This window comes from Geotrypetes seraphini, chromosome 12 (genome assembly GCF_902459505.1).
Source record: "Geotrypetes seraphini chromosome 12, aGeoSer1.1, whole genome shotgun sequence".
Taxonomy (NCBI): domain Eukaryota; kingdom Metazoa; phylum Chordata; class Amphibia; order Gymnophiona; family Dermophiidae; genus Geotrypetes; species Geotrypetes seraphini.
Genome location: NC_047095.1, coordinates 86,474,832 through 86,487,784, shown reverse-complemented (window position 1 = coordinate 86,487,784; position 12,953 = coordinate 86,474,832). Strand labels below are relative to the sequence as shown.

Sequence of the window (12,953 nt, the reverse complement as noted above, 5' to 3'; positions counted from 1 at the left end):
AAAAATGTGAATGGTCTCCAGCTGGATAATAATAATAACAGTTTATATACCACTGGACCGTGAAGTTCTATGCGGTTTACAATGATTAAAAATGCTAAAAATTGAGTAGAACTAACAAAGTTAAAAGCTAGTAACTAGCAGCTCTAGAGATCAGTTATTGTGGAATAAGATTGTACAAATCAGCTACCTAAGTACTTCAGGAACAGATATGTTTTTAGGTATTTCCTAAATTCCCCATAAGTAGTAAGCATAAGCAATTGTTCCAGATCTTTATCCCATAATGCTGCTTGATATGAGAAAAGATGTTGATGATGTCTTTTAAATTTACATCCTCTAACCAGTGGAGAAACAAAATTCAAGTGTGAGCTTCTCTTATGTCTATTGGTTGAGAAATAGAAAAGGTCAGTTATATATTTAGGGGCTAAACCGAATAGTACCTTAAAGCAAAAACATCCAAATTTAAACTTCACACGCACCTCCATCGGCAACCAATGCAGAAGTCGGTAGGAAGGTGTTACATGATCGAACTTATTCAACCCAAAAATTAGCCTGACCGCCACATTTTGCACCAATTGTAATCGCTGCATATTCTTCTGGAAAATTGCCAAATAGGGAATATTACAGTAATCAAGTTGACTCAGTATAAGGGATTGTACCAAAATTCAAAATGATGAAACATCAATATATGCTCTAATGGACCGAAGCTTCCAAAGAGTCCACCTGGTCCTTCATGGTTAGGCCCTGGTCCAGTATTACACCCAAAACCTTCATAGTAGATTGAATAGGATAACTAAGTTTATTGATGCACAGTTTTTAGTATCAAGCGGGTTTGATGAAACTACAAAAAAATTTTGTTTTTTCTGAATGAAACTTCAGTCTAAATTCAGTTATCCACTGCTCCATCAAATTTAGTACTTCTGTTGCCTTATCAATAACTTCAGAGAGAGAGGTAGCGAATGGGATAATGATCGTAAAGTCATCTGCGTAACTAAATAATTTTATCCCCAGCTGGGTCAATTTTGCACCTAATGATGACATGTAAATATTGAAAAGCAATGGGGATAATGGTGACCCCTGCGGAATGCCAGGTGGATTACTCCAGGTATCAGAGAGATCATAATTGATAAGTGCGGGACATAAGGAAACCTCAAAACCAGTCTAACACCTCTCCTCTGATACCAATTGCGTCTAAGCATTGTAACAATTTCCCATGGTCCACTAAGTCAAAGGCAGAACTCATATCAAATTGCATAATCAAAGCATTAAAGCCCCTACTAAACAAAAAATGTAAATTATCCAAAATGGCCGCAAATACTGTCTCAGTGCTAAACAAAGGTCTAAAACCAGATTGAGTTTCATGTAAAAGAGAGAACTGATCAAGATATTCCATCATTTGGGTATGTACCAATCCTTCCATGATTTTTACAAAAAATGGAATGGATGCTACTGGTCTATAGTTAGTTACTAATGCTGATGATTCTTTATAGTTTTTTGGAATTGGGGTTATTATAATGTGACCATTATTAGTAAGGAATTTTCCATTTTTTAAATTATCGGTCAAATAATTCAGCAAAGTTAGTTTAAAATCTAATGGAGCTGCTTTCATAATTTCTGGGGACAGGAGTCCAAAACGCAGTATGATTTAGTGTACTTGTTATATAATTTGATATAATTATTCCATTCTAAATCTTAAAAGGAACTCCAAATCATATCCGCTGGTATTTCATTTCCTTGTATGTTAACTATTTGATGTTCATATATGTCATTTGTCGTACTGTTATTCTTAAGTTTTAAATTTTTGAATCAAAATGCTGTGCTAAATCATTTGCTGAAGATAGCTTAATATTATGCATGAATGGATGGAAACTGGAGTCCAGAAGACTGTTGGTCTGGGGCTGGGGCCTGGCCAGAGCGGGTCCCGATAGGTACACTGATGCAGGTGGGGGCTCTGATTGGCCACCAGGTGTGACAGAGGTCCTGCAGGACCCTGGCGAAGGGCAAGCCAGGGTTCAAGAGTAGGTTACTAGATATCCAGATTTCCCTGGATAAAAGTAGTAAAATAAAAAAGCTACCCAGATGCCCGACAGAGCCTTCAGAAAGAGGATGTGTCTGGTTTTCAGGATTACCAGTCAGGTTTTCAGGACTACCAGAATAAATATGTATGAAATAAATTTGCTTATAGCAGAGATCCTCTGTTTACAAGTCTGCCTCATGCGTATTTATTGTGGTGATCCTAAAAACCTGACTGGGAAGATTGTTCCAAGAGAGGATTGAGAAGCACTAGTAGAGACAAGTGGGCAGTCATTTGTAGATGACTTTCTACCCACCACTCTTATGTAAAAAGAATCTGGGTTACCATACATTTGGGAAAACCTGGACATGTTCTCTTTTCAAAAGATTGTCCACGTGTCCGGATGTTTTTTTTTTTTAATGGGGTCTGGGTTTAGCCGTCTCTCCCAACTATCCCCTCTACCTCCTCCCTGGCTGCTGTAATTCAGTCTATGGGCAGCTGACAGCAACAACGAGATGAGCCTACTGCTGCTGCCGGCTTGCTCTGTAAGCCACCTTTCTGCAGGTCTCGCCTACACAGGAATAGGAAGTCACTGCAGAGAGGTAGCTTCCGGGGCAGGCTGACAGCAGCAGGCTCACCTCATGGCTCATGCAAGCTGTCCGAAGATTGAATTACAGTGACTAGGGAGGAGGTAGGTGGGGGAGTTGAGAGCTGGAGAAAGAGGTTGTGAGGGGAAGCAGCATCGGGGGTCAAAGGAGGGAGAGGAGGGAAGGAGAGGTGAGGGAGCTGGAGAAACAGATGGAGGGAGGGAGGAAGGGAGGGCTGAAGAAACAGCATGCAGAGGGACTGGAGAAACAGCACGGAGAGAGGGAGAGAGAAAGTGGGGCACCTATGGGGGGAAAGAGAAAGAAACAAGCACCCACAGGAGAGAGAGTGAGAAGCACTCGTGGGGAAGGAATGTTGGAGGGAGAGAGAGAGGCACCAAAAGGGTACAGAGGATGGGAAGTGGGGACCAAGGAAATGGGTGAAAGGTGGGGGACTATAGGTAGAGTATGGGAGGGGTCATGTGGCCTCTTTTTTGTCTTCACAAATATCGTAACCCTAGAAAGAATAAGACATGAAATGGAAAAATAACTGATTGTTGACTTGCTTTCCCGCTTCCTTTCTTTAGTTTTCTTCCACATGAGAAAGGGAATCCCATGTCACAGTTTGAACCTCTCTGCCTATTGTGTTTCTGCAGAGGAACTGCACTCATTTCTGAAGAGGCTGCCCAGAGACCGCTTCCTGAACACCACGGCCATCTCTCAGCTCTGGGCGATGGATGCCCGGCTCCTGCACCGCTATGAGCAGTTGGGCACCAGCCTAGGGATGCTCCTCAAAAAGACACAGAGGATTGTTCGAAGACTCTTTAACCTTAGCAAACACTGCCATCGGCAGCCTCGCTTCAAATTGCCCAGGGAAAGGTATGGAACCCATAAAATTCTACTGCTAAAGCTCCATGTATGAAGGGGAATTATATAACAAATCACTTACAGCTACACACCAATTATGTACCTAAATATACAGAATACTTATATTTAGGCTCTTTTGTGTACATTTACATGCATAATGATAGTAGAACGCCGCTTTAGAGATCTTATTTCACATTGAATGTACAATTCCATGTAGCTTGTATAATTCTAGGTAGAATGTATGATTCTATGTATTACCCTACACAGCAATATGCAGATTTTAACCTGCCTAGAACTCTGCCTAGTGAGGATTCGGTGGGATATAAGATTGGTTATGTTATGTTTAGTGAGCATAACATAACAATGTCATTAATTGCTCAAATAGCATAACATGAATTTATAAGGCAGGTAGAGCATGGACAGCCATAGGTGGGGCACACATTTAGGTGGGCAACCCCATTTATACATATGGACATCCCCATTTATACCAGATCTGTGGCAGATGTAAATGGGGTTGCCCAAATGTCTACTAATATTTGGGCATCCAAATGTAGAGTGGTATCGAGGATGCCAGACACCAAATCTACCGCTGAAATTTGGTGCTCGGTTTCAGAGGAAACTAAAGCTGAATCAGAAACTGGCCAGGACATCCCTGAATCAGTGGCACAGCTCCCCACCCTCAGTCTTGAACAGTGGTATCTCTCACTCCCTTCCCCCTCACCAGACCCACCCATAGGCTCACCTGAGCCTACTTACAATTGGTAGTGGTCTAATGGCAATCCCCAGTTACTCATGTTTGTGCCGTCTCTGCTGTCAAAAATGGCAGCCACAACCTTCAGCAGCATTCTCTCAAGACTGCTGTTAAGCGTGGTAGTAGCCATTTTGAGATTGGAGCTGGCATGGGCAGGAGCGATCCCCATATGCTCTTGTCATGTGGCTGTACAATCACTAGATCCTATTTCATAGGCAGCCAAAATTAAATTAGATGCCTGGGTTACTCTTTGCAGAGAGAGTACATATAGGGAGGACAATATTCAGAGCCATTTATCATGATAAATTGGCTCGTCTGAAAATTGCCTTGTTCAGTCCAGCTAAAAGTGCATGCAGGCTTCTCCAACCAGTGTATTTTAGCCATTTCCAATGAGTTTTCTATTTTTTTTTTTTCTTGACCTGAATTACAGTTGCACCCAGATACAAAGCACTTGCAACCTTTGCAGGTACTTGTGTTTTCTCAACATAGCCTCTGTCTTTAAAATTAATGACTGCAAAGGGAAAGGTCATTGGCCTGAAAGAGAGACGGAAAGTAAAGGTGACTTTATTGGACAGTGCTACCTTTGTTCAAGAGCTATCCTAAACAGTGGCGTAGTAAGGGTGATAGGCATCCGGGGGCAGTGGCGTCCCTCCCCCTGCCCCCACCACACACGTGCCCTCCTTCCCGTTCCCCGTGCCTTTTTAACTTCTCCAGCACAAGCAATGTGCCCACCTCAGTGCTGGCTCATCCTTTGATGTTGCAGGTCCCGGAAGTGGCGTCAGAGAGAGCGCAGATTGCAATGTGGGCAGTAACCTTGCGCCGGGGAAGTAAAAAAAGGTACGGGGCGAAGGAAAGGGGCGCGCGCATGGGGCAATGAGAGGAGCAGAGGGAGTGAAAAGGAGGAGAGTTGCCGCGCCCTCAGCAAGACTGCAGTCAGGACAAACGCTCCCCCCCCCCCTTTCTACGCCACTAATCCTCAATGTCATAGATCTGTACTCAAATTTGGCTCTGCTTTTCTTTTCTACCCAACTAATCAATCTCGAAATAAGACAAATTCTACGAGGGCAATTCTACATCTGAGCAGCCCCCTTTGTAGGTGCTCCAGTGCTGCATGGGAAGTGCCTGTTCTATAATAGGTACCCAGGTTCACTTATAAAGTATTAGCATAAACCTGGTCAGCCTAAATGTGAGCATTAGGGCTGCCCAATTCAGAAAAAGAATTTTGATTCGATTCAGCCTATTGAATTGATTTTTTGATTCGATTTTCCTTCCCAATTGGGTGTTTTTTTCAAACATCCTGGTGGGTTTATTTTATAGCCTCTTCACCCCCCTTTGCTCTCTTCTACCCACACTGGTCCTGTGGTATAAACAAAATAAACAAACAAAAAATACTTTTCCTCTCTCTGTTAAATCCTAGCTCACGTTTGCGGTCTAACACCAGCTCTGGCAGGATACACGTTTCAAATCTGACATATTGTAATCACAAAACAGAAAATAAAATATTTTTCATACCTTTTGTTGTCCGGTCATTTTTCAAATCATGTTGGTACCAGGCTCTGGTTGTCTTCTGATCAGCTCTCCTTCTTTCTTCTTTCTCCATGCTAACCATCCATCTTCCATCTCTGTCTTCCCCCTTCTGTTTCCCTTTCCTCCCCCAGAGGTCTGGCATCTTTCCTTTTTTCATCTCCATCCCCCCGCAGCTGCAGCGATGGACCCAACCATCCACAGATCCACCATCGCTCCTTTTCTCAACTACCCTTTCATCCAGCATCTCTCTTCTATGTCCCTGTCCCTATTCCCCTCTCTAGTAGTGTCCCCCTTGTGTCCCTGTTCCTATGCTCCTTCCATGCCCAGCATCTTATCTCTGTTTCATGTCTTCTTTCTCTCTTCCTTACCTCCTGTATCCCCTTCCCCAGGTACAGGCTTTATCCTACTATCTCTCCTGCCATCCTGCACCAAGCAGTATCTGTCCCTCTTGTACATTTCCCCTTGTGGTCTTGCATTTCTCTCTCCCTCTCTCCATTAGTCCAGTACCTCTCCTCTGCTTTCCTCCCCCTTTTTTGGTTTGGTCTCTCTCTTTCCTTCACTTCACCCTAGGTCTGGCATCTCCCCTGCCCTCCCCTCTCTTACCCCTTCCTCCTCCTTCCTCTGCACAGGTCTGGCAGGCATCTCTCAATCTTCAACATACGAGTATAGCAAATGTGTTATACTGCCCCCCTCCTCGTGATAGCCTGTCTCCCCATCACAAAGGCCTGCTCCTCCCGCGAAGGTCTGCATGTCCCCCCCCCCCCCCGCAAGCCTGCATGTGCCTCCAGCTTTTTCGCTTTTACCTTAAGCTAATAAGGCAGCCAGTGCTATAGCGATCCCTGCAGCTGCCGTCATCCTCAGCGGCATATTTCCTCTGCTGCGATTCTGACCCTGACGTCAGAGGAGGGGCGGGACCATAGCAGAGAGAACGTGCCACTGAGGACAACAGCAGCTGCAAGGATCACTACAGCACAAGCAAACCAGCAGGCTGCCGTATTAGCTTAAGTTAAGAGCGGGGAAGCGGGGGGAACATTCAGGCCTTTCCAGCTGACCCTCCCCCCTCAAGCAGGAGCGGCAGCGGATGGCCAGCAAGAGGCAGCGCTACCGCTCCTGCTTTAGGAAGGCACGGGGGGGAAGGGTCGGTCATCGAATCAGGAGGCAATTTTTTTTTAAAGTGAATTGATTCGAATCGATTCACCTGATTCGAATCAGTGAATCGATTCGCACAGACATCCCAGCAGAGCAGTGGAACACTTTAGGGGGCACTGCAGTGAACTTTACATAAAAGGTCCCAGGTATACATCTCACTATAATCCCCTCCAAAACTCACTCAAATCCTACTATACCCATCTATATGCCACCCCAATAGCCCATATGCTTCCCCAGGCACCGGCACCTGTCCTCCTCTCTGCCCCGCCCCTTCCTTTCCCTCATACTCTTTAATGTTCGCAGTGTGAGCAGCGACCCCAACCTGCTACTCGCAGCTCTTCCTCTGATGTCACTTCCTGGTCCATGCACCTAGGAAGTGATGTCAGAGGAAGAGCCGACGCTGGTGTGAGCAGCAGGTTGGGGTTGCTGCTTGCGCCGGGAATGTTAAAGAGGTACGGGGAAGGGAAGAGGCATGCATGTGTGGCAGGAGGGGATGGGGAAAGAGCAGATGGGGTGGAAGGCAAAGGACGGGGAAGGGGCACTACTGGCCCAGATGCCTCTCACTCTCGCTATGCCAATGGATGTCACCTTTATGTCACTACATTAGGTTTTGGGGGAGTTTGGGAGGGTTGATACTTTCTACCACCCGTGTACTAGTTAGAGTGAAATATGGGCCTGAATCCCCTTCTCTATAATCCACTGCACTGACCATTAGACTACTCCAGAGATCTGCTTGCTGCTCTAAGAGGACTGGCCATAATATCTGAAGCTGTCATACAATCTGGTATGTACTATTTCATTCACATCCTTGAGGGGTGGAAGAGGGTCAGTGACCATTGGGAGAGTAAGGGGGGGCCATGTCTTCATGCCTCCAGCAGCGTTCTGGTGAGTTTGGACAACTTTATGGTACTTATTCGTTATTGATACAGGTCTAGCCTCAAACATCTAACCCCCTCTTCTATGAAACCGCGCTGAGCGTCGGGAGCAGCATGGGCCATTCAGCGCGGCTCTCTGCGCTAAAAAACGCTAGCACGGTTTAGTAGAAGAGGGGGGGGTAAGTTTCGCCCTGGGTGTTTTCATCACTTTCCATTATTGCAGAACATCATCCAAATCTTAAGTCCGACCTAATTCTGCCCAATACACTCCCCCTTGAGATTTATATGCACTGCTGACAAACAGCACAGAACACCATCTAAAAATGTGTTTTGAAAATAGTAATTTGGACGTTTTAGTAAAACAATGCCTCCAAATGCCATTTTTGGGACGTTTTTCTCTTTTGAAAATGAAGCCCACAGTGTGGCGTGGAATATTTATTTCATAGATAGTATAACGAAAAGAGGATGTGATGGAGCTAAAAAAAAATAGGCAAGATGATACGTTGTGTATAAACCTTGTGTTCATGGATTTTAAGAGGTCTGGAACAGACATTTCTGCAAAAACACTTGAACTCTTTGTTTTCTTCTATCTAGATCCTTATCGTATTGGTGGAGCCGAATTCAGTCGCTTCTGTACTGCAGTGAAAGCAGCTTCTCAGGAACATTTCTGGAACACAGTCACAGATGCATGTGTCCTTATGAGCATGTTTTGTGCCAGGGGACTATTCCTTGTGTTTTGGGGGAAGGGTCAGCTTGTGCCACCTGTGCTATGGACAATAGCAGCCGATGCGGAAGTTGCAACCTGAGCTACTTGGTCACCTCCCAAGGACAGTGTCGCCCTGAGGTGACTGATTCCCTGGAGCAGTACATGGGACTGGAAATGGATTTGCAGGATCTGGAACTTAAGTACTTGCTCCAGAAGCAGGACAACCGCATTGAAGTTCGTGCCATCTTCATTAGCAATGACATGCAGCTGGGCAGCTGGTTTGATCCTTCCTGGCGCAAGCGCATGTTGCTGACACTCAAAAGCAACAAATACAAGCCAGGTCTCTTGCACATCATGCTGGGTCTCTCCCTTCAGGTCTGTCTCACTAAGAACAGTACCCTTGAGCCTCTAATGGCTATCTATGTCAATCCTTTTGGAGGCAGCCACTCAGAGAGTTGGTTCATGCCAGTTGGCGAAAGTGGCTACCCCGACTGGGAAAGGACCAAAGCAGATACGTCACCACAATGTCAAAACTGGACACTAACCCTTGGAAACAAATGGAAGTCTTTTTTTGAGACTGTTCATGTTTACCTAAGGAGCCGCGTCATGGTGACAGATGAGAGCACCAATGAGACCATGTATTATGAACCACTAGAGCTGGTGGATCCATCTCGAAACCTGGGCTATATGAAGATCAATAACCTTCAGGTCTTTGGCTACAGCATTCCTTTTGACTCTGATGCAATCCGGGACCTCATCCTTCAACTTGACTTCCCATACATCCAGGGCTCCCAGGATTCTATTCTGTTGCAACTCTTGGAGATCAGGGATCGGGTAAATAGCTTGTCACCTGGCAAAATCCGGTTGGACCTTTTCACTTGTTTGCTACGGCACAGGCTCAAGCTGGCCAGTAATGAAGTGGGAAGAATCCAGGCCTCTCTGCGAGCCTTTAGCTCTAGACTGCCAAATTATATGGAGTATGAGACAAGCAAGCTCTGTAGCTAGCCTTTCCTAACCCAGGGTTTCTACCTGGTCTGTTTCTCACCTCCAGCAAATTCCTTTTGTTTTTTGTTAAATAAAAACTATGTTTCTTCTGTATCTCAAATTAAGCAAAAGCCAAAAATAGGCTTTCTTTGTAATTATCAATTTCTAATAAAAATATTCTGTACAATGACAACTCAGAGAATTTCTCTTTCATAAATATGATATGAAATATGACTGACTGCACATGGATGGATGCAGAGACACATCGTTCAACTAAATCCCACTGTTTTATCATTGGAATTCTGTCAGCCTGATCCTGTCCCTATCAGCATCTATCTCAAATCATGGTGGAATTAATAATCCATCTTTATATGGACAGGATATTAAGCCACAGAATGCTTTTGAATAGGACATTATTCTTCACTGTGAGGTCTGCAAGCCAATGGCAGTTCTTGTGGAACATAAAAACATAAGAATTGCTGCTGCTGAGTCATCATGCCCAGCAGTCCGCTCACACGGTGGCCCTTAGGTCAAAGATCAGTGCCCTAACTGAGTCTAGCCTTACCTGCGTACGTTCTGGTTCAGCAGGAACTTATCTAACTTTGTCTTGAATCCCTGGAGGATGTTTTCCTCTATAACAGCCTCCAGAAGAGCGTTCCAGTTTTCTACTACACTCTGGATGAAGAAGAACTTCCTTATGTTTGTACAGAATATATCCCCTTTTAACTTTAGAGAGTGCCCTCTCGTTCTCTCTACCTTGGAGAGGGTGAACAACCTGTCTTGATCTACTAAGTCTATTCCCTTCATTATCTTGAATGTTTCGATCATGTCCCCTCTCATGTCCCTTCTAAGTGTCCTCTGGACATCCTTCCAACCCTCTCCCAATCTCCCTGGACATCTTCCCAATACCTCCCCAAGAATTTCCCTGGGCATTCCATTGACCCCCTCCCACCATCTTTCAACATGGCAGCTCCTGATCCTTAGCAGTGCATTCCAACATACCACTAGGAGTCAGTCGGCCAAAGAATAGAAGTAGGGGGGAATTCTATAAATGGTACTAAAAGTTAGATGCCAAAAAAAGCTGGGCACTAAACTAGTATTCTTTAATAGACTTGAATGCTGAATCTGCTATAGAATACTAGTATAAGTCTAAAGATATGAACTAAACCTTGGGCATAGCTCTTAAAAACAGCAGTTGGGTGCATAAATGCAACTATTCTATAAAGTGCATACAGGAATAGTCAGAACGCCCCTAACGTGCCTATGCTCCTCCCACATTAGCACCTCCTTTGAAGTTATATGCTATAGAACTTAGGCTGTCAATATACAGAATAGGGATGTAAATCAGTTATATACACAGCTGCTAATTAGTGCCAATTAGTTCATTTTGTTGCACATGTAACTGACCCTAGTCTACAACTGTACACACAAATGGGTGCTCAGCTTATGTCACCATTTATAGAATTTGGGGGCTAATAGTTAACTGGCTCAAAGCAATGCCTTATATGGCAGACTGCCCCCCCTCCCCCCTGGAGAGAGAGAATGGTGGCATAAGCCCAAGTAAGGGCGATAAGAGAGATGCAGATTGGTGGGGATGGATGTCATTGGCACACATTGGTTGGTGTCATATCCCCGTGTGATGAAAGCACCAGTGGAACACAGTAAGCCAAGTTAGCTTGGCAGGATGACATAGATATTGGGAGGTGCCAGACCCACACTCCAGTGCTGCATGTCAGAGGGGGCAGGATATGACCTCATAGAAGTGCGGGTCTGTAGAGGAAGGCCTCAGGTCAGTGCAACAATGGGCTTGTTAGGTAAGACAGCAGCAGCAGAAGGGAAGAACAACCCTAGTTTAGTCCCTGGATGGGAAAATATTTGTCAGCTGGCTTCAGCTCTTTTGAAACCAAAGTGGCCCCAACTTAAAAATTAGCGAAGACTACTTGAATTGGAGATAGAAAAGGTTTCCACTAGCCGAAGGCTTCCTAAACCTGTTCTGGAAAGTCCTGCACTGATTTGATTTATTGACTCTGATTTAAAAGTCTTTTTAATTAGGATGTGGATGGCTGTGAATATACCACATTTCCAGTTTCTGGGGTAGACTAGGGTTGCCCATTTTTGCTTTTTCTGCGTTGCTTTTCTTTATGTTTTGATCAAAATGCTTTACGACATACTTGCTGTAGTTCTGTTTCTTGGGGAAAAGCAAGTAACAAAAGTCGACAGGGTAAGAGGTAAAAGTAATAGCCCTGGCCTGGATCAATGACTTACTGCTGTCCTGGAGCTGTACTTTGAAAGCTGTTGACAAAGAAAGAGCTTTGATAAGGGGATAGAGCCATCATAATCTCTGATGGGAACACACTGGTGCATGGAATGTTCAAGAGGAAGAAAATAAAAATTCCAGCATTAGGGCCTGCGAATCACCACCGTAATGATTAGGTCTTGGTAAAGTTATCTGATTTTTCTATTTATGTCCTCTGGCTCTGGATAAACAGAGAGGCTTTTTGGCCAGGCAGGTAGGTGTAGTCCCTGATTATACCTATTGAACTCAGTGCTAAGGATCCCACTACTCCTGGGAGAATTCTGCACTACTGTGCAATGCAGAATGTGCACAGGATTCCCCTCCTCCACAGACTGCACAGAATTCTGCCTTTCCCGCACAGAAAGGGTTACCAGACGTCCGGATTTAACCAGACATGTCCTCTTTTTAGAGGACTATCCAGGTGTCCGGAAGGCTTTTCAAAACCCGGCACTTTGTCTGGGTTTTGAAAAGCTTCTGGCTTAGGATGGTAATGTTACGTGCATGCGTGTGATGTCATCGTGTCACATCTGTACATGTACTGATGCCCTCCCAATGAGGCTTCGAACACGAGAAGAGTTCAAGTTCAAGTTTCAAGTTTAATCAAGTTTGATGAATCGCTTATTACATACTAAGCGATTAACAATAAAATATAAATTATGCAGTTTGTATGGGTAGGGTTGGGGCAGAACAGGGTGTGACTTGGGCAGAACAGGGGGGCTGGGTAGAAGAGGAGGGGGCCTGGGGGCCAGGCCATGGGTCCAGATTTTACAATCATAAAATCTGGTAACCCTAAACACAGAATTCTTTGCTGTCTACTTCTGCACTGCAGAGCAGCATAGAGGTTCACTTTACTGCAGTCTGCCTGCTTGCTTCCCTCCCAGCATATTTACTGTTCCAGTGCAGCAAGAGGAGCTGCCCAGTCACACATCTACTGTAGCTACTTCCTCCTTCTCTGCCAATTTGGTCCACAGTGGTACCTTGATGCTGTGCAGCTGTGCAGAGGCCCTCATGGCTCAAACGAAGAATCAGGCCCAGTAGTGGCATACGTGGCTTGCTGGCTATCTGGGATGGAGCAACCATCTTCTCCAGGCAGTAGTGGGGTGCATGCAGTGGTCATGGGGTCACAGTCCACATGCATGCAGCCTCCGGCTCTGCTAGTCCCTCACCCCGGAACAGGAAATTGACATCAGAAGGAGCGGGAAC

General features: G+C 45.0%; 1 protein-coding gene across 5 annotated transcripts in view; it reads left to right on the top strand.

The window, feature by feature from the left end:
* Positions 1-9,640, top strand: part of BRINP2 (BMP/retinoic acid inducible neural specific 2) — a 160,054-nt gene extending 150,414 nt beyond the window's left edge. For all 5 annotated transcript variants that reach the window (XM_033915286.1, XM_033915289.1, XM_033915285.1 and 2 more), the window contains 2 exons: positions 3,252-3,474; positions 8,359-9,640. In XM_033915286.1, coding sequence (XP_033771177.1) covers positions 3,252-3,474; positions 8,359-9,475 — 1,340 coding nt within the window. In that variant the 3' untranslated portion in view covers positions 9,476-9,640. The remainder of the gene's footprint in view (positions 1-3,251; positions 3,475-8,358) is intronic.
* Positions 9,641-12,953: the final 3,313 nt, after the last annotated feature.